At 40.8% G+C, this 26,083-nt stretch overlaps 3 protein-coding genes across 4 annotated transcripts in view; 1 reads left to right on the forward strand and 2 right to left on the reverse strand.

Moving 5' to 3' along the window:
• LOC112247612 (tumor necrosis factor receptor superfamily member 1A) overlaps nucleotides 1-781 on the reverse strand; it is a 14,619-nt gene extending 13,838 nt beyond the window's left edge. Inside the window, exon 1 of the mRNA XM_024416420.2 lies at nucleotides 635-781. The gene's annotated coding sequence lies outside the window, so the exon portion shown is untranslated. The remainder of the gene's footprint in view (nucleotides 1-634) is intronic.
• Nucleotides 681-14,305, forward strand: LOC112247617 (tumor necrosis factor receptor superfamily member 3). Of its 2 annotated transcripts, none has more exons than XM_042304994.1 (6): nucleotides 681-817; nucleotides 11,660-11,804; nucleotides 12,009-12,140; nucleotides 12,946-13,197; nucleotides 13,372-13,488; nucleotides 13,587-14,305. In XM_042304994.1, the coding sequence occupies exons 1-6, from the start codon at nucleotides 797-799 to the stop codon at nucleotides 13,697-13,699; spliced, it is 780 nt and encodes a 259-aa protein (XP_042160928.1). In that variant the 5' UTR covers nucleotides 681-796; the 3' UTR covers nucleotides 13,700-14,305. The 2 variants fall into 2 exon arrangements, with proteins under 2 accessions (XP_042160928.1, XP_024272196.2); XM_024416428.2 differs by lacking the exon at nucleotides 681-817 and adding an exon at nucleotides 9,837-10,746.
• Nucleotides 14,306-14,645: 340 nt separating this feature from the next.
• LOC112247619 (tumor necrosis factor receptor superfamily member 5) lies at nucleotides 14,646-25,614 on the reverse strand. Its single transcript, XM_042304993.1, has 11 exons — nucleotides 22,927-25,614; nucleotides 22,599-22,668; nucleotides 22,417-22,471; nucleotides 21,309-21,419; nucleotides 17,073-17,234; nucleotides 16,830-16,914; nucleotides 16,479-16,537; nucleotides 16,244-16,360; nucleotides 15,853-15,872; nucleotides 15,574-15,697; nucleotides 14,646-15,313 (listed from the first exon to the last, which is right to left on the reverse strand). The coding sequence occupies exons 2-11, from the start codon at nucleotides 22,665-22,667 to the stop codon at nucleotides 15,066-15,068; spliced, it is 1,050 nt and encodes a 349-aa protein (XP_042160927.1). The 5' UTR covers nucleotide 22,668; nucleotides 22,927-25,614; the 3' UTR covers nucleotides 14,646-15,065.
• Between the last annotated feature and the right edge of the window lie 469 nt (nucleotides 25,615-26,083).

Below are 26,083 nucleotides of genomic sequence, written 5' to 3' on the forward strand. Positions count from 1 at the left end.
TGCTTTCACACATTAGGCCTACTTGACTTACCTTTTTTCTAGTGCAAAGAAAATGTTGTCAATATGAATCAGTATTTTGCTGTGCAAAAATAACTTTTTTACTACCATGTCAAGGCTATATAGATATGAACTTTGTTTGATTTAAAACGTATAGCCTAGCTAGCGTTATAACGTAAGTCTCGGAAAATTATTTACATAGCCTATGCATTTATTTCTTTTAGAATGTAACCTTTGTTTATCTAGGCAAGTCAGTTAAGAACAAATTCTTATTTACGACGGCCAAACCCGGCCGCCCTATGGGACTCCCAATCACGGCCAGTTGTGATACAGCCTGGATTCGAACCATAGTGTAGGTAGTGGTGCCTCTAGGGCCGAGATGCCTCAGAACGCTACGCCACTCGGGAACCCATTTAAGGCGCGGTACATTATTTGTACATTATTATCCTGGACTTAATTAATAGAAAGTTCATATCTAGTTCAAGAATAACAACTTCACTTAAGCCACAATAAAAACCGAGAAAACGTATTTAGTTTCGATTTCACTGTAGCGTACACCCACTGTTTTTAGCCGCAGAAGTCCGATATTATCAATCTCTTTTCCCAAAACTACAGGCGGAGAGTTACCGTCACTTACCTTTATCAAAACCGCTAATACATGACAAATGGCGATGCAGTCGAGTCTCCAAAATAAAAATCTAATTTGTAGTAAGACTTGAAGAAATGCATTCCAATCTCAAAAGATACGCCAGGATATTAAATCGCGAGCTCTAGTGAGAGGGCGGACTCAAACGGGAAAATGGAAACGTCATTGTTTCAAGTAAGTCTGACTTGCAGGGCGTACTACAGGTTACGCCATAGGTTGTATGATAAAGGTTTATGATACTCGATTGAGCAATAGCAGGCTGTGCGCCTATGGGTCACAAGAGACATTTCCCAAGTGTATATAAAAACAACAATTGAAACCCTTGCAGGGTACTAGGGGAATTGTTTATTTTATCGGGATGTAGCGTAATGCTAAATACGCATTCCCCCTCTGCCTATCGGAGCAACAGGTGAGAGGGGGGTATGTTGAGCGATTTGTTACATTCAGTATCACTACGTCAAGGAAATATAGTATCTAACAAAGATATCTACGTATATTTCAGGAGTTGTGTGTCCCTGGACATAATCAGAATTCGTGTAAACAACCCTTTTGAAAACATAGCTTGTCTCTTGGCACAATTTACCCCGAGTATGGAGTAAATTGAGTATGAGGGGGAGCCTAAGCATAGCGAAACATTTCTAACTGTACATTTTAAAACATTTACATTACCTCATATCCCAGCGATAATTTATTGTATTACGGAAGAAAACACCAATTGTGTTCAAGAGGGTCACAAACTCAACTGAGGAAGGCATTTTTCATCTTTTAAACTTGACTAATCACTCAAATGCGAGGTGTCTTCAAAATAGTATTCATATTATGCATAAAACACACTAAATGTAATCCTTTGTATGGGATGTGTTGATTAGACATTGGCTCAACTTGCCCCTCGCCCAATCAGAATCACTGTTATTGGCCAAGTACATTTACACATACTCATAATTTTACTTGGTGATATGATGCTGCTAGTGATAGACAACATTTAGAGACAGACAGCAGAGTTTAAACTAAGTTTACATACATTATATATACACAATAATAATGGTACAATTTACCCCAAAGAAACCATTTGACTATATTTGCCCACACAGCTACAAGGGTGCACTTTCATGCTAGGTTTAGGACCTCCTATTGTAGCTTATAGAGACCCCAACTGATTATAAAACCAGTGCAGGCTGCTGAGGGGAGGACGGCTCATAAAAATGGCTGGAACGAATGGAATTTAAAAAATGGAAACCATGTGTTTGATGTACTTGATACCATTCCACTCATTCCAGTCACCACGAGTCACCTCTGTTACCACGAGCCCATCCTCCGCAAATAAGATGCCACCAACCTCCTGTGTATAAAAGTTTTAAAACTATCTACTTTAAAACTAACCTATAACTGGCATCATGAAACCTATATCACAACAAATGTATTTGACTTTATGAAAATCCGTTTTTTGGACCTAACTTGCTTGCTGATTTTTCCATGTGGTTTCTTCCTTCACAGACTCTGAAGTGATGACCTTTTCCTAAATATTTGGTCACATGATTCATTTTTGTGTATGGTTTCCTAGAAACAACTAACCCTTTGGCTCAACTTACCCCACTCTCCCATATACACACACACATATATATATATATATATATATATATATATATATATATATATATATATATATATATATATATATATATATATATATATATATGAGAGAGAGAGAGAGAGATATTATAAATATGCCTTATCTTTCTGTTACCTGTGTTTATCTGATTGCTCAGCAGTGCAGTGAGAAGTACTTCCTTTCTTCAGAACCCACTTCCTTCTCAAAGTGCTCCCCACCCCACTCCTCTGCTGGCTGTTCTACACTGAACAAAAAAATAAACGCAACATACAACTATTCAATTCATTACAGTTCATAAGGAAATCAATTAAAATAAATACATTAGGCCCTGATCTATGGATTTCACATGACTGGGAATACAGATATGCATCTGTTGGTCACAGATACCTTTAAAACAAAGTAGGGTTGTGGATCAGAAAACCAGTCTGGTGTGACCACCATTTGCCTCATGCAGTGCGACACATCTCCTTCCCATAGAGTTTATCAGGCTGTTGATTGTGGTCTGTGGAATGTTGTCCCACTCCTCTTCAATGGCTGTGCGAAGTTGCTGGATATTGGCGGGAACTGGAACACACTGTTATACACGTCAATCCAGAGCATCCCACACATGCTCAATGGGTGACATGTCTGGTGAGTATACAGACAATGGAAGAACTCGGTCATTTTTAGCTTCCAGGAATTGTGTACAGATCCTTGCGACATGGGGCCTTGCATTATCATGCTGAAACATGAAGTGATGGCTGCGGATGAATGGCACGACAATGGGCACTCGTCGACAATGGGATCTCGTCACGGTATCTCTGTGCATTCAAATGGCCATCGATAAAATGCAGGTGTGTTTATTGTCCGTAGCTTATGCCTTCCCGTAACTCCACTATGGGGCACTCTGTTCACAATGTTGACATCTGCAAACCGTTCTCTCACACGACGCCATACACCTGTTCTGCCACTTGCCCAGTACAGTTGAAACCAGGATTAATCCGTGAAGAGCACACTTTTTCCAGTCGGTTACGACGCCGAACTGCAGTCTGGTCAAGACCCTGGTGAAGATAACGAGCATGCAGATGAGCTTCCCTGAGATGGTTTCTGCAGAAATTCTTCGGTTATGCAAACCCACAGTTTCGTCAGCTGTCCGGGTGGCTGGTCTCAGACGATCCCACAGGTGAAGAAGAAGGATGTGGAAATGCTCACTAACAGGGATATAAACAAATTTGTGCACAAAATTTGAGAGAAATACACGTTTTGTGCAGATGAAACATTTCTGGGATCTTTTATTTCAGCTCATGAAACATGGGACCAACACTTTATATGTTGTCTTTATCTTTTTGTTCGATCTAGTTACAACACTTTAAGAGTTAAACTAAATAATCTAAAATGACTTAGTGTTAATTTAATTAATTACTATTGAGAGATGCACCAACCAACAGTAAAGACTTCTGAGTGTAATTGCAACATGTGTATGCCCTTCTAGAGTCTCTTCTGTTCTGTGTACTAGATGTCATCCAACTACAGTACATCATCAAGAAACAACATTTATTTTTGTCATGGGCAAAGAAACTCAAAAGAGGTGATTATACTAATTAATACAAATATTGATCCAATTGTGCAACCAGATCCGCAAGGATGATGGATTATTTTAAATATGCTATTGGACCAAAACCAGATCTGGCTAATTAATCTATATGGGCCAAATAATGATGATCCACACTTTTTCGAAAATATATTTCATAATCTATTGAGCTCACAAGCAATGTAATAATCTATTATTATAGTGGGAGAATATAATACGGTTTTAAGTACCTCAATGGATTGTAAAGGAAACCACTCTACAAACTATTGATGCCAGCAAGAACAAGACTAGGAAGTAAAGAAGCCTCCTCCATGTATATCTCACTAGGTCAGGGTTTTTCAGCCTCCATATATCCACAAGTTCTAATGTATCCATGATCTTTGATCTCCTTAAGCACTTAACCTGACCTAGTGAGATATACATGGAGGAGGCTTCTTTACTTCCTAGTCTTGTTCTTGCTGGCATCAAAAGTTTTAAAGTATTAATAGGAGCCAGAATGCGATTGGACCACCATCTAATTGGTGAAACTCTATAACTCTTACAGAATTTCCAAGTGGATATTGGAAATTGAATCAAAGCCTGTTCGATGACAATTTGTTCTTAACTAAGACAAAATAATTAATAATATACTTTTTTTTTGTACAACAGCAGATCCCCTTATTTTATGGGACACTTTCAAATGTACTTTTAGAGGCCATTCTATACAATACTCATCATTAAAACAAAATTAGGTTTGGTCAAAAGAGATGAGACTAATAAAGGAAATGGAGGAAGTAACAGCGCAGATAGGTGGTAATGGAAACTGTACTATAGAGGCACAAAATAGGTTCGAGGAAAAACAAAAAGAATTGTAGGTACTTATTCAAGAACGATCAAGTGTAATGTATTACAAAAATAAAGCCAATTGGATGGAAAATGGTGAAAAATGCACATTTTTCTTGAATCTTCAACATAGAAATTCTACCAAAAATAATTTACAGAAACTCGTTACAAATGATGGAGTTATCCATGATTCACCAAATGATATGCTTAAAATATTTTGCTTCCTCTTTCAAAATATGTTGTCTCTTCAGTCTCCTCCATTCCCACTGAATGATGTTAACTGTAAGGATTTCCTTCCTAATAATAATGTGAAATGAACTAATTTACAGAAAGACCTGTGTGAAGGCCAACTTACAGAAGAGGAACTTTGAGGCAATAAAATATTTTCAGTCTGGAAAAACACCAGTGCTTGACCGTATACCAGACCTTTTTCGATGTACGCAAAGATTCATTATTAGCATGTTTTAATTACTACATTATTAGCATGTTTTAATTACTCTTATACAAATGGTAGACTTTCAGGTACGGACAGGTGTTTTACATGGATGATATATTGGAGATAATATATGACAGTTACTTGAAACAATTGAACACTATGAAACATCTAAGATACCAGGCCTGGTCTTCATAGCAGATTTTAAAAAGGCGTTTGATAAAGTACGACTAGAATTTATATATAAATGCCTGGATTTCTTTAATTGTGGTGAATCTCTTATGCAATGGGTTAAAGTGATGTACAGCAGCCCCAGGTGTAAAATAGTAAACAATGGTTACTTCTCAGAAAGTATTGAGCTTTTAAGAGAAGTAGAACAGGGCTGTCCGTTGTCTCTATATCTATTTATTATGGCCTGTAACGCCCGGGGTGTAGTGGGTGAGAAGTCAGGCGCAGGAAGCAGAGAGTTCAGGGTGGTGCTAATACCTTTTAATGCACAAAAACGGTGAACATACACCAACCCCACGGAACACGGGGCGCACACCAAAACAAATGCCCCAAACATGGGAGACTTAAACAGTCCAGCAAAACCCAAGAACATGGGCAAACCAAGACACACAGACGTGTACACACGTACACCAAACAATCCCGCACAACCAGCAGGCCCGTAAATAAAGCCCAACCAATCAGCCTAAAACAAACACAGGTGAAACCAATAAACAGAAAGGGGGAAAAGGGATCAGTGGCAGCTAGTAGGCCGGTGATGTAGACCGCCGAGCGCCGCCCGAACAGGAAGGGGAGCCACCTTCAGTGGCAGCTAGTAGGCCGGGCACGAAGACCGCCAAGCGCCACCGGAACAGGAAGGGGAGCCACCTTCAGTGGCAGCTAGTAGGCCGGTGACGACGACCGCCGAGCGCCACCCGAACAGGAAGGGGAGCCACCTTCGGTAGGAGTCGTGACATGGCCATTGCAATGCTAGTTATTAAAATTAGATCCAACAAGAACATCAAGGGGTTAGAAATCCTGGGGATAAAAACTAAAGTGTCGATGTATGACGAGGATTCTAGTTTTATCTAAAGTCCGCAATCTGGATCCCTGCACAGTTTCAATCTGGATCCCTGCACAGTTTCAATCTGGATCCCTGCACAGTTTCAATCTGGATCTCTGCACAGTCTCATTGAAGATCTGGATCACTTTTCTAGCCTCTCTGGATTAAAACTTAATTATGACAAGTGTACCATATTACGTATTGGATCATTCAAAAAAGTGTTTTCACTTCCTTGTAGTTTACCAATAAAATGGGCAGATGGTGAAGAAGACATACTTGGTATTCACATCTCAAAAAATATAAATGATCTTACCACAATTCATTTCAATAGAAAGTTACCAAAAATAGATACGATTCTGCAACCATGGAAAGGTAAATACTTGTCTATTTATGGAAAAATCACATTGATGAACTCTTTGGTCCGATCACAGCTTACTGACTTACTAATGGCACTGCCTACTGCAGACGAGTTGTTTTTTAAATCATATGAGCAAAAAATATAACATTTTATTTGGAATGCTAAACCAGACAAAATTAAACGTGCCTATTTATATAATGAATATGAGTTTGGGGACCTAAAATGATTAAATATTAAAGCTTTAAACCGCTCGCTAGAAGCTTCACTCATACATAAGTTATACTTAAACACAAAATGGTTCTCCAGTAGATTATTAAGAAAGGCTCATCCTTTGTTCAAAAATGGCCTTTTTGCCTTTATACCGATTACAATTAGTCATTTCCTACTAATTGAAAATGACATTTTGTTTAAAGTATTGCCCTTTCTTAAACAAGCCATACAAAGCTGGTTACAATTTCAGTTTTATCCTCCAGAAAAGAGAGCACAAATATTACAACAAATGTTATGGTTAAACTCAAATACACTGATTAATAAGAAAACATTCTTTATCAAACATTTTTTTAAATGGTATTATAGTTGCTAATGATATTATGAATAGAAACACAGATACAGTGGGGAGAACAAGTATTTGACACACTGCCGATTTTGCAGGTTTTCCTACTTACAAAGCATGTAGAGGTCTGTAATTTTTATCATAGGTACACTTCAACTGTGAGAGACGGAATCTAAAACAAAAATCCAGAAAATCACATTGTATGATTTTTAAGTAATTAATTTGCATTTTATTGCATGACATAAGTATTTGATACATCAGAAAAGCAGAACTTAATATTTGGTACAGAAACCTTTGTTTGCAATTACAGAGATCATACGTTTCCCGTAGTTCTTGACCAGGTTTGCACACACTGTAGCAGGGATTTTGGCCCACTCCTCCATACAGACCTTCTCCAGATCCTTCAGGTTTCGGGGCTGTCGCTGGGCAGTACGGACTTTCAGCTCCCTCCAAAGATGTTTTATTGGGTTCAGGTCTGGAGACTGGTTAGGCCACTCCAGGACCTTAAGATGCTTCTTACGGAGCCACTCCTTAGTTGCCCTGGCTGTGTGTTTCGGGTCGTTGTCATGATGGAAGACCCAGCCACGACCCATCTTCAATGCTCTTACTGATGGAAGGAGGTTGTTGGCCAAGATCTCGCGATACATGGCCCCATCCATCCTCCCCTCAATACGGTGCAGTCGTCCTGTCCCCTTTGCAGAAAAGCATCCCCAAAGAAGGATGTTTCCACCTCCATGCTTCACGGTTGGGATGGTGTGATTCATACAATGTGATTTTCTGGATTTTTTTCTGGATTCCGTCTCTCACAGTTGAAGTGTACCTATGATAAAAATGACAGACCTCTACATGCTTTGTAAGTAGGAAAACCTGCAAAATCGGCAGTGTATCAAATACTTGTTTTCCCCACTGTATGTGGGAATATCTGCTCAATCCAAATTTACAACCAACTGATTGCAGCACTACCACAAAAATGGAGGAGGCAAGTGGAAAAGGGAGAAGGTAGGGAACTTGTTTGCCTGCCATATATTTAAGATACAAATTGGCTGAAAGTAACTGTCATAAATAGAAAAATATATCAGTTTCATCTGAGGACAAAAATGTTGACAGCTGCACCATACAGGTTGCAAAATAAATGGGAGGAGCTTTTCAATGTGCTAATTCCATGGCATATGGTTTATGAACTGGTACAAAAAACTACACTTGATTCAACACTGAGTTTTTCAATTTAAATGATCTTTTTTTTTTGCCACCGACAGAATGCTATATATATGGGGCATACAACAATCTCAGCTCTGTAGATTCTGCTGCGAAGAGACAATCAATAGATAATTTATTCTGGTTTTGCCCCTATGTAGCTTGTTTCTGGTCACAGGTTCAGGAATGGTTAAAAAAAAAATCACAACATGCAATTAAAATGAACCTGACAAATAGCAGTGTTGGGTGATTTGGAAAGTTATAGTCAATAAATAATATAATAATACTCATAGGAAAGGTTTTCATCTTTAGCTCACAATCTGTGGATAATATATGATTAGAAAGTTTCCAACATTTTGTAAAACACCACAGCATAATTGAAAAATATATGGCACGTGGAAACCAAACGAGGGCGGTCTATGTTGATAGGTGGGATTATGAAGAGCTTATGTTTGGTAATGTCTAACTGTTATGTGACTGCTTTATATAAAAGTACCATGTATGTCAAATGTATATGTAAAATGTATATGTAAAATGTATATGTAAAATGTATGTGTAAAATGTATGTGTAAAATGTATATGTAAAATGTATGTGTAAAATGTATATGTAAAATGCATATGTAAAATGTATATGTAAAATGTATGTGTAAAATGTATATGTAAAATGTATATGTAAAATGTATATGTAAAATGTATGTGTAAAATGTATATGTAAAATGTATATGTAAAATGTATATGTAAAATGTATATATAAAATGTATATCTAAAATGTATATATAAAATGTATGTGTAAAATGTATATCTAAAATGTATATGTAAAATGTATATGTAAAATGTATATATAAAATGTATATGTAAAATGTATATGTAAAATGTATGTGTAAAATGTATATGTAAAATGTATATATAAAATGTATATGTAAAATGTATATCTAAAATGTATATGTAAAATGTATATGTAAAATGTATATCTAAAATGTATATGTAAAATGTATATGTAAAATGTATATGTAAAATGTATATGTAAAATGTATATGTAAAATGTATATGTAAAATGTATATGTAAAATGTATATGTAAAATGTATATGTAAAATGTATATGTAAAATGTATGTGTAAAATGTATATGTAAAATGCATATGTAAAATGCATATGTAAAATGCATATGTAAAATGTATATGTAAAATGTATATGTAAAATGTATATGTAAAATGTATATGTAAAATGTATATGTAAAATGTATGTGTAAAATGTATGTGTATGTTGCAAAAAAGCTGTAAAAAAACAGATTTGTGCTCCGAAGAGGGTTAAACATTTAGAAAATAATAATAATAAAGAAACTAAATGTACCCTTCAGTCAATGATAAACATATAATAAGAAAACACTGGAGGAACATTAATGACAATCAGTCATTGGTTTTCTGTTTCTGTCTCTGTCTCTGAGGCTCAGCCCAGTCATTTCTGTTTGTTACAGTAATCTGTGTACGCTGTATGAGTAGTGAATGCTCAGAGGTCTGAGGCGAAGGTGGAGGGAGATGTGTAGAGGGTCGTCCCTGCCGCTGCTCCCTGGGCTGTAACAGTTCACCCAGGGTCATGTGATGTGGCTTGGCTTCTGTGAAAATCCAGGTTGAGCTGAGAAGGAGCAGATCACAGAGTCAATGAAACCTCGTGACCTCTGACTGAGAGACACTGCTGCATGTAGTTGAACCACACAGGCGCAGACACATTCATGAGACACACTCGCACACGCAGGTACACACTAAACACGATAGGCAAAATATGACATTCAGTTAACCCACAAGAGTCAATGTAGCTCAAAAGACCTGTTGTGTACATGTCCGTAAAGAATGTCAATGTCATTTCTCTCAGTCTGATCTGAGTATGTTTGACTGGACGGTGAATTTAAATAAGAACGGCTGCTGCTTACAGTGAAGAAAATGACTGGTCCTAAGATGAGTGTAATGTAGTCCTATTCACTCTGAAGTTACCTTGTCATCAAAGCAACAGATGAGTGTAATGTAGTCCTATTCACTCTGAAGTTACCTTGTCATCAAAGCAACAGATGCGTGTAATGTAGTCCTATTCACTCTGAAGTTACCTTGTCATCAAAGCAACAGATGAGTGTAATGTAGTCCTATTCACTCTGAAGTTACCTTGTCATCAAAGCAACAGAGCAAGAGAGAGAGAGAGAGAGACGGACATAAGGGAGTCTTAAAGATTGTTTTGGAACCTAATATCACTGTTTTTGATGAAAAAAGAGCGACAGACAAACAGCAGTGGAAAGAAAGGGGGAGGAAGAAGGGCAAGTTTAGGGTTTTATGCGGCACAGTGGTTCGGAGTGAACTAGGGGGGTCGTCATAGAGAGAAAGAGAGAGAGATAGGAGTCTTTTGAAATGGCAGTTTCCCTTATGACTCATCTTTTGAATAATACTCTGACACTGTGATCCCCAGTTCAGTCACACAGTCAGAGGGTCCAGAGTCACATCTATCTCATTCTCTCATCCTCTCTGAGACACGGTAAGTCAGACTCTACACTTCCCTACTGAAACACGGTTTGTTCAGGTCTGTCGTTAGAGTCCTGGTCTTGCTTGATGTATCTATAATGGTATACAGTTGGACGTGTTTATGTCATCGGTTTTGTTACCGCTTTGTTTTTCAATGTCAGCATGTTGGTGATTTGTCTGGAGTCTGTATCATGTTTTCTACTTTAGGTGGTCTCCTGTTTCTCATGTCCTTGAAACAGTCCCTTATAGTTGCTGTTGGGGGCCTACAATAATGTCCTGCCATTGCAATGCTTTATCTCTTGATAATATATTGTTGGATGATATCTTTATGAATGCGGTAAACACTGAGTATACAAAACATTAGGAACATCTGCTCTTTCCATGACATAGACTGACCAGGTGAATCCAGGAGAAAGCTATGATCCCTTATTGATGTCACCTGTTAAACCCACTTCAGTGTAGATGAAGAGTAGACAGGTTACAGAAGGACTTTTAAGCCTTGAGACATTGATTGTGTGTGTGCCATTCAGAGGGTGAATGGGCAAGACAAAAGATTTAAGTGCCTTTAAATGGGATACCAGTTTGAGTGTGTCAAGAGCTACGATGCTGCTGTGATTTTCACACTCAACAGTTTCCTGAGTTTATAAAAAATGGTCCACCACCCAAGGGACATCCAGCGAACTTGACAACTGTGGGAAGCATTGGATTCAACATGGGCCAGCATCCCTGTGGAACGCTTTCAACACCTTGTAGTGTCCACGCCCTGACAAATTGAGGCTGTTTTGAGGGCAAAAGTGGGTGCAACTCAATATTAGGGAGGTGTTCCTAATGTTTTGTACACTCAGTGTATGTCGATGTTCTGAAGTTCATGTAAAATATCTGTTAAATATTGACTGTCTTCCTCTTTTTCTCTTCATTCCTCTCAGATGCATCTCTTCTGGTGGATCACCCACATCTTTCTATCCCTCCCTTCTCTCCTCTCTCTTGTCCAATCCCTCACATGCGACAATGAGACACAGTATGCTTGGCCACTGCATGTAAGCCAATGGTGCTGCGACAAGTGTCCACCAGGTAAGTCTTTTGAAAAATAGTTTTATCAATGTGTGTGTGTGTGTGTGTGTGTGTGTGTGTGTGTGTGTGTGTGTGTGTGTGTGTGTGTGTGTGTGTGTGTGTGTGTGTGTGTGTGTGTGTGTGTGTGTGTGTGTGTGTGTGTGTGTGTGTGTGTGTGTGTGTGTGTGTGTGTGTGTGTGTAAATGAATGTGTTGCCCTTTACAGGTCAGCATCTGGTGGGACGCTGCACTGGTCAGAACAGCCCTACCCAGTGTTCTGACTGCACAAGCGGCTACTACTCAGACAGCTACAACTTCAACATAGGCTGCAAATCCTGCGACGGCTGCAGCATGAGTGGTAAGTGTGTGAGTGTGTGTGTGTGTATATACACATTTCCAGCAACCTATGATTGGCACTGATGCTTGTCTTGTCTGCCTGTCAAACTGTTACTCACCTGTTTTTCTAAGTCATAGTTATGAAGGACTTTACAGATGAAAACACACAGCCTGCTAGGGATTTCCCCCTTCACTGTACCATGGTGGGACACAGTCAGAGAGAGAGGGGGAGGGGGGCACTGAGAAACACTGACTCACCCACCCAGGAGTAGAGGAGGGTTGGGAGGCCTGGAGGGCAGAAGGGATGGCATGTCTACCAAGTAATGTCAAGGATATCAGTGGTGATGGGGGGGGTAGTGGTAGACAGATATCATCTTACCGGTGGAAATAACCTTTTTACTTTCAAAAAGATAAACATTGGGAAGTGCAGCTGACAGAACATGTTCATTACATGTTGTAATCGAGTGTAGCAGGGGACAAAAGTAGAGATTGTTAAAGAGAGTAAACACAGAGGTGAGAGAGGTTTGAGAGTAGCCAGACTCAGTGAACACGTTAACTGATGTTCACTCTAGTGAAATGGCTGCTGTGTGTGTGTGTGTGTGTGTGTGTGTGTAGGGTGGGGTCAGACGGTAATATACACTTCAGTTCGTTGTGAGTCAAAACCTGATTCAACAAGGTACTATGAGTCATTTTGAAGATGAGCCATTTTCTCATATTCAGGCATGATTTCAGATTGTGTTTGACTATGTGACAAAAACACTGTCAAAGTCAGTATACATGAAGGCACACAAATAAATAGACCATCTATGACTTGTGTTCCGTTACAGAGCTGCAGTATGTATCTCGCTGTTCCACCAAGCAGAATGATGTGTGCAGCTGTAAACCAGGCTACCGCTGCAGAGGCAGTGGCACCTGTCTGGACTGTGAGGAGATCCCCAGCCCGAACACACCCAAACTCATACCGACACCTCCCATCATGCCAGCTACAGTGTCAAACCACTCAGTGCCTGGTATCCCTAATCATAGACCTAAACCGGTCACCAAACCTGGTATTGGGCCCAGCACAAAACCAAAACAAGGTAAACTACAATACAAATGATAAAATGGCCTGAAAGTGTTCAAAGTGACATGTAAAAATGCCATGAGAGCTACATAGTTCTCTCTCTCTCACAAAACCCAATACAATGCTGGTGTTAATGTGTTTTATGGCCCTGACCTCTCTCTACTCCTCTGTCTCTCATACACACAAACAGATGACAACAAGTGGCTCCCGGTGTGTGTGTCTGCAGTGTGTGTGTGTCTACTGCTCACCTGCCTTGTTGCCATCTCAAAGCTCAAACCTGTTCTGCGATGGATTGGTTCACCAAACAGTAAGTCCACGTCACTGTTGATCTGTCCTGTAGTTCTATTGAACACAATACATATGCACGCACATTTTGACTTAAACCTCATCTTATTGGTCCATCAGGCTTCTGGTCTCCCAAAAAGACAACTCCAGCCAATCAGAGCACAGCGGAGGAGGAAGTGCCCATGCCAGTCCAGGAAGTGTGTGGAAAGCCAGAGCTGCTACTGGACGTATGATGGAGGAAGTGGGTGTCGAAGGAGAGGATGAGAACTCACAAGCGAGCTGGGAGACCCGGGAGACAAACAGACTACCTCACATTCCCATTGAAGTGAAACTAACCTGAAGGCTAGACAGGCTGCTGTATTGGTTTAATGCAGTGGCTTCTGTATCTAGGACTTTCAGAAAGGACAAGAAAATAGGACAAAAAGACACTTTGAAGTATGAAGACACAGGCTAAAGATGAGTGGGAGTCACTCATCTTTAACTGGAAGAGTGTGAGTAACTGGAAGAGTGTGACAGACAGACAGACAGACAGACAGACAGACAGACAGACAGACAGACAGACAGACAGACAGACAGACAGACAGACAGACAGACAGACAGACAGACAGACAGACAGACAGACAGACAGACAGACAGACAGACAGACAGACAGAGACTCATTTGTGTGCTGAATACATGTACTGTACATGTTTATGTTGAAGATGTTTTACACCTTCGTTACAATTATTATGCTTTTTGCTGTATCTATGCTTTATGCCAGTGTTTACTCTTACATAGTAGTGGCTGTATTTTAAAGAACAGAATCACAAATGTTACAGGCCTACTGTAATGTCATACAATCGCCCCATCACCTGTATTCATTGAAAAATTATATTTCGTATTTTGCTTTTAATTTGTGAAAAAAACAGTTCAAGGTGCCACATGAACACAGAAAAAAAACAGTTTGCAGCAGTTGAGACAAAGCTTTTTATACAGTTCAATAAAATGAGAGCAAGTGGATGTGTACATGACCACCATAGTGAGATGCCTAGCTCTATCTAAGTCTAGAACAGGAAATAATGGCCATTCTAGAGTTCTGGGATTCACTGATGTTCTGAGAGTAAGAGTGGCAGGTGGCCTAGTGGTTAGAGCATTGGACTAGTAACCAAAAGGTCGAATCCCTGAGCTGACAAGGTAAAAGTCTGTTGTTCTGCCCTGAACAAGGCAGTTAACCCACTGTTCCTAGGCAGTCATTGAAAATAAGAACTTGTTCTTAACTGACCTGTCTAGTTAAATAAAAGGGCTCTATTCAATCTGTATTGTGGAAGTGCAGCTTTACAGCCTGATAGAAATGTAAAGACAATGTTCCTGTGTCAGAAGAGACTGCTTTCACATTAAACACTGCATATGTTGGCTCATTCAGAAATGACCTCTGTTCCTATCACGCAATTTGTAGTGATACAGACTGAATAGAGCCCCAGGTAGATGTTGTCCCTTACCACTGATCCAAGGTAAGTCTTAATCCTCCTTATGATTAACATTAGGATGTAGGGTTGGCTAAACTGATCCTAGAAGGGAAGCTTTCACTTGGTGCGTCCTCTGTCCTCAATCCCCCTCCCCTCAATGCACCTCCTCTTTGGAAATGTGACTGTCCTTCCCTTGTTCCTGTGAAGGGAAGAATACACAGTCCATCTCCCCATCCCTTTCCTCCTGGGATAGATGGATGTTAGGGGAGGGTGTGGGGTGGGTCGGACATCCTTCCTCATCCCTCTCTTTCTGCCCTCTCTCTTCCATCCCTCCACCCATACCAGTGAACTGGTTGAGTAAACTGAAGATGACTGTTCCAGCATTGTGGACATGGACCGGGCCTGAGAGAGACACAGACAGAGAGAAAGTGATATTAGATTCTAATATTCATCATCAGCCTTATTCACTATGGATCTTGAAATGAATCAACTTCCCATGCTAATCCCCCATGGACTTCAAAACATCATCTATGCAAAACTCCAAGTTAAATGACTGACGTGCATCTATAGGAAAAACCACAAGAGTAACTCCACCATATTTAGATTCCTTTTTAAATCAAGATCTTGGGGTCAAAATAATTATTTGTATGTATCTGTAGTACCCATATTTGCTGCTGTAATAGGTGGTGGATCCACTGTCTGGTGCTTAATACTGGGCTGTGTCTCTCTGGAACAGTGTTGATGAGGTGGCTCTTTGGTCTTGTTAGGCGATGTTTCTCTTACTCCCTTCATAAGAGCACAGAAATTCACCAGAAATCCAGAGTTATTGGAATACACAATTGTCAACAATGCCTATTTAGGGTTTAGGTCAGGAACACACAAATGACAATGTAAACATTACACACACAATGTAGTAATTTACCGTAGGTTATTACACATACCTTGTTACAGAACTTGAGAGCTGGAAAATAACAGACACAAATCTATTAGTGACCCCAGCAAACTGATGGTAAGCCACTCATGGGTACTTCATTGATTAGTCATCTATGATTGAAAGGGCAATGTTTTATCATCTTACTCTGCATTTTAATGCTTTCTGGGTACATGTAGACACTAGAAACTGGTAAGTAGGTCTACACAGAGAGAGTGTTGCAATCTTTTAATTCAATTACATTCACAAGAAGCTACAGTTGGCTCCCAGTGCAGACCTATCCTGAGATTTAACATCACAGTCTAATCCTTCCTCATCTCATTCTAGTGTCCAGAGAGAGAGTCTGCTCTAACACAATGATCTAACTACAGTTGAGACTGAACAGAGGAACACTGCCTTACCTTGTTTGAAACAGGCTTCATTTCCTGGGCGACGGATACATAACAGAATGATAATGGCTAGGATTCCAATGACCACCATAGGACACAAAATGGCTGCCAAGTGTTTGCTGGTGTCAGCTGGTGGGGAAAGGAGATGGAGAAACTACTGTATCTGTACCTTCTCACAGTTTCGATATATTCTGACTGTAATGAAAATAACTGATGGACACACACACACACTCGTACTCACACTCACCTGTGGTGTGATGAGTGGCGTTGCCTGTTTGTGAGACTGGTGATCGTGGAGTGTCACAGCTGGGTGAGACAGAGGTAAAAGCCTCATCATGTAACATATTCACAGCCTGTCAACACTGAAGTGGGGCCAGTGAGCTGAGAAATGTATTTAATATCCCAAATATCCATTACCACGAAGATATCTGACAATTCTTTGATACCAGATCTTCTGGTTGTATGAAGGTTATGTACCATAAAATAATAACTTGTGGCCCTCCTGGCAGGAGAAGGCTTCAACCAGAGCCTGTTTATCTGTCTGGTTCCAGTATGTAATAGTATGTTTTAGGGTGGATTAAAAAGGCTAAAGGCTCACTTGGGAGGTTGACAGCGTCCAGCGGAAGAGGAAGTCCTGCTGTGTTCAGAGGAAGTTCCTGTCTGGTTGTTTCTGATGCCCACTACTGTAATCAAAGCAGAGTGCACACAGGCAGGAAAACATCAACATCTATCCACAGCCAAACACACTGATTCAATACCCAGAACCTGGCAAGAATACAACACAGTGAATGAAGACAGGCATAAGAGAAGGCCAGTGGGCAACACACACACTGTACAGTACCATTGCTAGGTGGCAGGGGAGGTGGGGGCAGCTGAGGGATCTTCTCACAGTCTCTACAGTTTCCTGTCTGGTCGTCTTTGTCGGTGCAGGTAAAACCAGCCTCACAGCGACATCTAGCGTCCGATACAGGAGTACACGGCTCATCCTCCACCAGGTGCAAATCTGACACGCACACACACACACACCACACACACACACACACCGAACAAAAGGTTTAGTACAGCTATTACATGGTAATAAATAGTGTCCATACTGTAGACATGCCTTTTTGACTCTTGGTAAGAAATGACATGTATGGCATATGGAAATCATAAGAGGGTGGTTTATGGAAATAGATAGGATGGACTGAAAGTAGCTGAGGGGTGGGTTTATGGAGATAGGTGGGATGGACAGAGTAGCTGAGGGGTGGGTTTATGGAGATAGGTGGGATGGACAGAGTAGCTGAGGGGTGGGTTTATGGAGATAGGTGGGATGGACAGAGTAGCTGAGGGGTGGGTTTATGGAGATAGGTGGGATGGACAGAGTAGCTGAGGGGTGGGTTTATGGAGATAGGTGGGATGGACAGAGTAGCTGAGGGGTGGGTTTATGGAGATAGGTGGGATGGACAGAGTAGCTGAGGGGTGGGTTTATGGAGATAGGTGGGCTGGACAGAGTAGCTGAGGGGTGGGTTTATGGAGATAGGTGGGCTGGACAGAGTAGCTGAGGGGTGGGTTTATGGAGATAGGTGGGATGGACAGAGTAGCTGAGGGGTGGGTTTATGGAGATAGGTGGGCTGGACAGAGTAGCTGAGGGGTGGGTTTATGGAGATAGGTGGGATGGACAGAGTAGCTGAGGGGTGGGTTTATGGAGATAGGTGGGATGGACAGAGTAGCTGAGGGGTGGGTTTATGGAGATAGGTGGGATGGACAGAGTAGCTGAGGGGTGGGTTTATGGAGATAGGTGGGATGGACAGAGTAGCTGAGGGGTGGGTTTATGGAGATAGGTGGGATGGACTGAGTAGGTGAGGGGTGGGTTTATGGAGATAGGTGGGCTGGACAGAGTAGCTGAGGGGTGGGTTTATGGAGATAGTTGGGATGGACAGAGTAGCTGAGGGGTGGGTTTATGGAGATAGGTGGGATGGACAGAGTAGCTGAGGGGTGGGTTTATGGAGATAGGTGGGCTGGACAGAGTAGCTAAGGGGTGGGTTTAAAAACTTGTGTTCTAGTTATGACTGAAAACACAATGTATAAGTACTATCGATCTATCTAGATCTAATGTATATCAAAATATCAAATTACTTTACACTTGCTATGTAACTACTGTAAAAAATAAAAATGCAATGTATGTAACATGTAGAATGTACCGTGAATTCAGAAAGTATTCAGACCCCTTGAACTTTCCCACATTTTGTTACATCACAGCCTTATTCTAAAATGGATTAAAGAAAAAATGTTAATCAATCTACACACAATACCCCACAATGACAAAGCAAAACAGATTTTTAGAAATGTGCATCCTGTTTCCATTGATCATGCTTGAGATGTTTCTACAACTTGGAGTCCACCTGTGGTAAATTCAATTGATTGGACATAATTTGGAAAGGCACACATCTGTCTATATAAAGTCCCACAGTTGACAGTGCATGTCAGAGCAAAAACCAAGCCATGAGGTCAAAGGAATTGTATGTAGAGCTCCGTGACAGTATTGTGTCGAGGCACAGATCTGGGGAAGGGTACCAAAACATTTCTGCAGCATTGAAGGTCCCCAAGAACACAGTGGCCTCCATCATTCTTAAATGGAAGAAGTTTGGAACCACCAACACTCTTCCTAGAGCTGGCCACCTGGCCAAACTGAGCAATCGGCGGAGAAGGGCCTTGGTCAGGGCATTGACCAAGAACCCAATGGTCACTCTGACAGAGCTTCACAGCTCCTGTGTGGAGATGGGAGAACCATCCAGAAGGACAACCATCTCTAAAGCACTCCACCAATCAGGCCTTTATGGTAGAGTGGCCAGACGGAAGCCACTCCTCAGTAAAAGGCACATGACAGCCCACTTGGAGTTTACCAAAAGGCATCTAAAGGACTGTCAGACCATGAGAAGATTCTCTGGTCTGATGAAACCAAGATTGAACTCTTTGGCATGAATGTCAAACGTCACGTCTGGAGGAAACCTGGCACCATCCCTATAGTGAAGCATGGTGGTGGCAGCATCATGCTGTGGGCATATTTTTCAGCGGCAGGGACTGGGAGAATAGTCAGTATCGAGGGAAAGATGAACGGAGCAAAGTACAGAGAGATCATTGATGAAAACCTGTCCCAGAGAGCTCAGGATCTCAGACTAGGGCAAAGATTCACCTTCCAAGAGGACAACGACCGTAAGCACACAGCCAAAACAACGCAGGAGTGTCTTCGGGACAAGTCTTGAGTGGCCCAGCCAGAGCCTGGACTTGAATTCGTAAATGCTAGTAAAACAAATTGCATGCTCTTCAACCGATCACTGCCCGCACCTGACTCATCTCATATGTATATGTATATACTGTACTCGATACCATCTACTGTATCTTGCCTATGCTGCTCTGTACCATCACTCATTCATATATCCTTATGTACATATTCTTTATCCCCTTACACTGTGTATAAGACAGTAGTTTTGGAATTGTTAGTTAGATTACTTGTTGGTTATTACTGCATTGTCGGAACTAGAAGCACAAGCATTTCGCTACACTCGCATTAACATCTGCTAACCATGTGTATGTGACAAATAAAATTTGATTTGATTTGATTTGATTAGCATCACTACTCTGGATGGTTCTGACTTAGAATATGTGGCCAACTACACATACCTAGGTGTCTGGTTAGACTGTAAACTCTCCTTCCAGACTCACATTAAGCATCTCCAATCCAAAATGAAGTCTAGAATCGGCTTCCATTTCGCAACAAAGCCTCCTTCACTCAGGCTGCCAAACATACCCTTGTAAAACTGACTATCCTACCGATCCTCGACTTCGGCGATGTCATTTACAAAATAGCCTCCAACACTCTACTCAGCAAATTGGATGTAGTCTATCACAGTGCCACCCGTCTTGTCACCAAAGCCCCATATACTACTCACCACTGCAACCTGAATGCTCTCGTTGACTGGCCCTCACTTCATATCCGCCGCCAAACCCACTGGCTCCAGGTCATCTATAAGTCTTTGCTAGGTAAAGCCCCGCCTTATCTCAGCTCACTGGTCACCACAGCAACACCCACCCGTAGCACGCGCTCCAGCAGGTATATTTAACTGGTCATCCCCAAAGCCAACTCCTCATTTGGCCGCCTTTCCATCCTTTTTTCTGCTGCCAAAGACTGGAACGAATTGCAAAAATCACTGAAGCTGGAGACATATCTCTCTTACCAACTTTAAGCATCAGCTGTCAGAGCAGCTTACTGATCACTGTACCTGTACACAGCCCATCTGTAAATAGCCCACCAAACTACCTCATCCCCATATTTGTTATTTATATTTGCTCTTTTGCACCCCAGTATCTCTATTTGCACATCAGCATGTGCACATCTATCACTCCAGTGTTAATGCTAAATTGTAATTATTTCGCCATTATGGCCTATTTATTGCCTTACCTCCCTAATCTTACTACATTTGCACACACTGTATATAGATTTTTCTATTGTGTTATTGACTGTAAATGATAACTTTTTCTCAACTGGCCTACCTGGTTAAATAAAAGGTGAAATAAATTAAATATATATATTTTTTAAACCGATCGAACATCTCTAGAGAGACCTGAAAATAGCTGTGCAGCAACGCTCCCCAAGCCAAGCTTATAGCGTCATACCCATGAACACTCGAGGCAGTAATCACTGCCAAAGGTGCTTCAACAAAGTACTGAGTAAAGGGTCAGAATACTTATGTAAATGTGATATTTCATTTTTATTTAGTTTTATAAATTTGCCAAAATTTCTGAAAACCTGTTTTTGCTTTGTCATTATGGGGTATTGTGTGTAGATTGATGAGGGGGAAAAAAACATTTAATCAATTTTAAAATAAGGCTGTAATGTAACAAAATGTGGATAAAGTCAAAGGGTCTGAATACTTTCTGAATGCCCTGTACATATAACAACAAAGTTTATTTTTGTCCTCCGAAGAGATGGACCCCACCCCAAAAAATATTTACAAGCAATATACAGTTGAAGTATTTCCCACTAAATAAAGATGTTACATTGCTCTGTGAATGAGTTGTGTTCGTGTTTATGTACCATGTTTGCAGTCTTTAAAGCAGGAATGACAACTGGACTCAGCATTCAATCGTGTTGTGTAGGAACCATCTCGACAGGGAGAGCACTCTGAACAGGACTTCTGATAATGACCTGCGAGAGAGAGGGGAGGTGAAACATATTAAATCAGTTTATTGGTCGTATACACACTTGAGCAGATGTTATAGAGGGTGCAGCAAAATGCTTGTGTTACTAGCTCTTAACACAGTAGAATGTCAAAAGTATACATCATTTAAGTGTTGTTTTTTGTAAGAGTTCAAGAACGGCGGGGCGAATCTAATCAACAACCCAAATGCAATCTATGAGTATGTACACTGGAAGAATTTACACCAGATATACTAAGAATGATCTGCACAGCAGTAGATAGCTCATTCTAATATATGCCGGGAATACAAGATGTAAAATACTCAGTGTGAAACAGGTAGTGTCCAGTGGTTCAACGTCTGTAAGACATGGGTCAGCAGATATGGAGTAAAGGAAATTAAGTTTGGGAAAAGTATAGGGAAATGGGGCGATAGAGAACGAGGTAGAAAGAGAGGAGCGAGGAGAGAGTTTTGAGACAAGGGGAGTCAAGACATAAGAGAGCACCACAATAACAATACAAACTGATGGACGCTGACGCTGCAGTTTTATAAATGTCCTGTAGTAGACTACATGAGTAGTGGATATCAGAACATAATGCTAACTCTTTTAGACCCATAGGCACACACACATTCAGGTAACGTTTTAGTACACAGTCTGTTGCTGAGTGAGAAGATAGGGAGCACAGTGACACGAGAGCAGAGAATAACAGGAAGAGATGGAGCGCACAGAGCGAGAGCCTGTTGGCCTAGTCTGCATACTAATGAAGGATGTGGTCATAGCACCGAGCTCCACTTCTCATGAGAGAAACTCTCTCTTGGTTTCCTCATGATTCCTAAGAACCTATGCACACTCACACACATTCTGAAACGATCTGCCTCACTATTATTGTAAAAAATGGTTGATTGTAGGATGAAGGGATAGAATGTGGAGATGAGGGAAGGAAAAGAAGGGAACAACAAGTCAAATTAAACATAAGGGCCTATGATGGAGGGCATTTCTTTCTCACCTGGTGGACACAGTCTGCATTGTCTCCCTCCATCCATGTAATTTCTCCCTGTAGTCTGACAACACGAACACACAGTTTTACGAGGTCTACTGTCATGTAACAGATGTCAAATGGTTCTAACAGCTTTCATAAGCGGTCATAACAAATAATGAGAATGGATATTAAAAGGGCAAAATGGTTACCAGAGGATATGAGACTGCTAGGTGTGCAGACATCATTAGCACAGCCACAAATAACTGTTCCATCACCATTCTATAAACAATGTTAAATCATTAACAATCTGTCATTTGAGTTCATTCAGTAACATTTCTAAATAGGTATTAAAAAGTGCACACAACAAATAATGCCAAAAGATGTTACAAGGTTACTACACGTTGAAAATCTGTAAGTTTATCACAATTTGATGGTGACTGCACTAACTTCTAGCTTTGAGCCTCATTTCAGTTCAAAATATATCAATGTAGAAACCTGTGTTGAAAACTACCAACACATAAGATAATCTAGTCTTACCTTTTCCACTGTAGACACCACACCAAATGCCAAGTATTTGTTGTCTATAACTTTGACTCTCCCCCCAACTATTATTCTTTAAGGTGTGTCTCGCTCTTCTCTACCCATCCTTTGCGTCATTATTTCCTTCACCTGTGACATCTTCCTCTCTTCCTGTCTCTCCCGCCCACTGTGTACTGACAGTGATGTATTTATAAGCTAGAGACAGACAGGCATGTCAGCAGGGTGACTAATGGTTCTGAACCAAAGTCTCATCATTTTCGCCACATACTTTAAGATGTGAAAGACAGTTTGTCACAAACAGTTGATCTCGCTGTCCTCGTAAAGTTAGCTTATCAGGTAGGTGGAGTTCAGGAAGTACAGACACACATAGCAGCCAATGCAAGTGGGCTTCCAGCATAAACTCACCAAATCCACAACAACAAAAAAACACACAATTATATTGCTCAGCTGTATCTTTTATTCTTCATTCCATCTCTTTATTCATTCATTCCATCTCTCTGTACACAGAGCTCTGCGTTGAACTTTCTGTCAGTACACAGAGCTCTGCGTTGAACTTTCTGTCAGTACACAGAGCTCTGCATTGAACTTTCTGTCAGTACACAGAGCTCTGCGTTGAACTTTCTGTCAGTACACAGAGCTCTGCATTGAACTTTCTGTCAGTACACAGAGCTCTGCGTTGAACTCTCTGTCAGTACACAGAGCTCTGCGTTGAACTCTCTGTCAGTACACAGAGCTCTGCGTTGAACTCTCGGTCAGTACACAGAGCTCTGCATTGAACTCTCTGTCAGTACACAGAGCTCTGCGTTGAACTCTCTGTCAGTACACAGAGCTCTGCGTTGAACTCTCTGTCAGTACACAGAGCTCTGCGTTGAACTCTCTGTCAGTACAGAGCTCTGCGTTGAACTCTCTGTCAGTACACAGAGCTCTGCGTTGAACTCTCTGTCAGTACACAGAGCTCTGCGTTGAACTCTCTGTCAGTACACAGAGCTCTGCGTTGAACTCTCTGTCAGTACACAGAGCTCTGCGTTGAACTCTCGTCAGTACACAGAGCTCTGCGTTGAACTCTCTGTCAGTACACAGAGCTCTGCGTTGAAGCACACATGTTCAAGGGGCCAGTCCAGTTTCAAATAACTCACACCTCACCAAAACAAAAACCAGGGCCTGATTTACCAAGCAGCGCAATGTTTACACTTGCTCTTTTCGGAGGGAATTATAAGATGAGATAGAAACAGAAAATGGACTTTACTTCTCCCTTGACCTTTTGTTCAATGACTCGTTCCCTTTTGAAAAGAGCAGGTGTAAACATGGCACTGGTGCAGATGCTTAGTAAATGAGGCCCTGGTGATTCCTAACAGTCTTCTCATTGACAACTCAGTATATTCACCTGCATGCTAGCTTACTCAGGCCAGATGGAATTAGTTGATGGTAAAATATATGGACCAGAGAATACACTGGTCCTCACAGAGCAAGAGCCTTGGCTCCTGGTCTACGAGAAACATTAAAGACCAATCAAATATCTCAATCTACATTAAAAGTTCAGCTATGTGCCAAATCCGGGAACCTGACACTAAGTATTTTTGACTATGGACCTCCTTGCATTGCCAGTGTTTAAACATACAATATATCCAACATAGCGTTTTCCTTTAATGCATACAATATCATAGCAATCATACCATCATTATGTTAAAGCATTTGCATGTGAGTAGTTATTTTTATTTATTATTTTTTACACTTTGGTGCCATTTCTAAAACAAATTTACTTTGTAATCACATACACTCATGAAGAAAGTGGATTATTGAAGGAATATTAGAGCGATTATTGTACATCATTGATTTACATATATACAGTATTTCAAGTCGATTTACAGACATTTGCAGAGATGGGAATCCAGTCAGCAGAACACATCACTGTATGGTCCCTACCACTCTAGTTTTCAATGATTCAGTTATACCGTTAGCCTTCAGTTCAGTTGTGAAGAGGATATGAATTGGTCTATTGTCAGACAGACACTGGAAGACAGTGTGCATTTTAGGACTATTGTATTCTTCATGTTGTAAGTGAACCAGTAAAACTCTTTTTAAAAACCAAGGACATTAGAACACTCTCCTAAACAAACACGCTGACTCATGCATACATACTGCAGAGACTCAGTCTCTCTGTGCGTGTAGTAAAACATACAAAGAAAAACATATTCTCACTATTTCTCCACTGCCTTCTATTCTCCATTTTAATCTCCAGTTCTGGCCAAAGAGCAGGAATGCTGGGGGCAGGAGTTTTACTGGCCATATGACCTGAGCAGAAAAAACCCCTAGTTCAAGCCTTACAGCATAGGACCCTGTAACTCAACTCTGGACCTCAAAGCCAGCTCTACCGCATTTTTTCATTGTTCCCCTCTAATCAGGGACGGATTTAGACCTGGGACACCAGGTGGGTGCAATTAGTAAATCAGGTAGAACAGAAAACCAGCAGGCTCCGGACCTCGTAGGGTAATAGTTGAATACCTCTGGTCTAGGACCTAGGTCATGTGGTCAGGAGAAACTTCTAGCCCAAGGAATGGCATACCCAATACATACAGTTGAAGTCAGAAGTTTACATACACCTTAGCCAAATACATTTAAACTCAGTTTTTCACAAATCCTGACATTTAATCCTAGTAAAAATTCCCTGTCTTAGTTCAGTTACGATCACAACTTTATTTTAAGAATGTGAAATGTCAGAATAACAGAAAAGAGAATGATTTTTTTCAACTTTTATTTCTTTCATCACATTCCCAGTGGGTCAGAAGTTTACATACACTCAATTAGTATTTGGTAGTATTGCCTTTAAATTGTTGAACTTGGGTCAAGCGTTTCGGGTAGCCTTCCACAAGCTTCCCACAATAAGTTGGGTGAATTTTGGCCCATTCCTCCTGACAGAGCTGGTGTAACTTAGTCAGGTTTGTAGGCCTCTTTGCTCACACACGCTTTTTCAGTTCTGCCCACAAATGTTCTATAGGATTGAGGTCAGGGCTTTGTGATGGTCACTCCAATACCTTGACATTGTTGTCCTTAAGCCATTGTGCCACAACTTTGGAAGTATGCTTGGGGTCATTGTCCATTTGGAAGACCCATTTGCAACCAAGCTTTAACTTCCTGACTGATGTCGCTTCAATAT

This window comes from Oncorhynchus tshawytscha, linkage group LG23 (genome assembly GCF_018296145.1).
Source record: "Oncorhynchus tshawytscha isolate Ot180627B linkage group LG23, Otsh_v2.0, whole genome shotgun sequence".
In the NCBI taxonomy this organism is placed as follows: domain Eukaryota; kingdom Metazoa; phylum Chordata; class Actinopteri; order Salmoniformes; family Salmonidae; genus Oncorhynchus; species Oncorhynchus tshawytscha.

Excerpts from the sequence above, each read along its gene's own strand:
- LOC112247619 (XM_042304993.1), bottom strand. The coding sequence starts at position 22,667 with ATGGTGATGGAACAGTTATTTGTGGCTGTGCTAATGATGTCTGCACAC. Across the intron at positions 22,472-22,598 it reads TAGCAGTCTCATATCCTCTG|ACTACAGGGAGAAATTACAT; the intron begins GTAACCATTTTG and ends TCGTGTTGTCAG. Across the intron at positions 16,915-17,072 it reads TCCCCTGCCACCTAGCAATG|TAGTGGGCATCAGAAACAAC; the intron begins GTACTGTACAGT and ends CTTTGATTACAG.
- LOC112247617 (XM_042304994.1), top strand. The coding sequence starts at position 797 with ATGGAAACGTCATTGTTTCAA. Across the intron at positions 818-11,659 it reads TGGAAACGTCATTGTTTCAA|ATGCATCTCTTCTGGTGGAT; the intron begins GTAAGTCTGACT and ends CATTCCTCTCAG. Across the intron at positions 11,805-12,008 it reads CTGCGACAAGTGTCCACCAG|GTCAGCATCTGGTGGGACGC; the intron begins GTAAGTCTTTTG and ends TGCCCTTTACAG.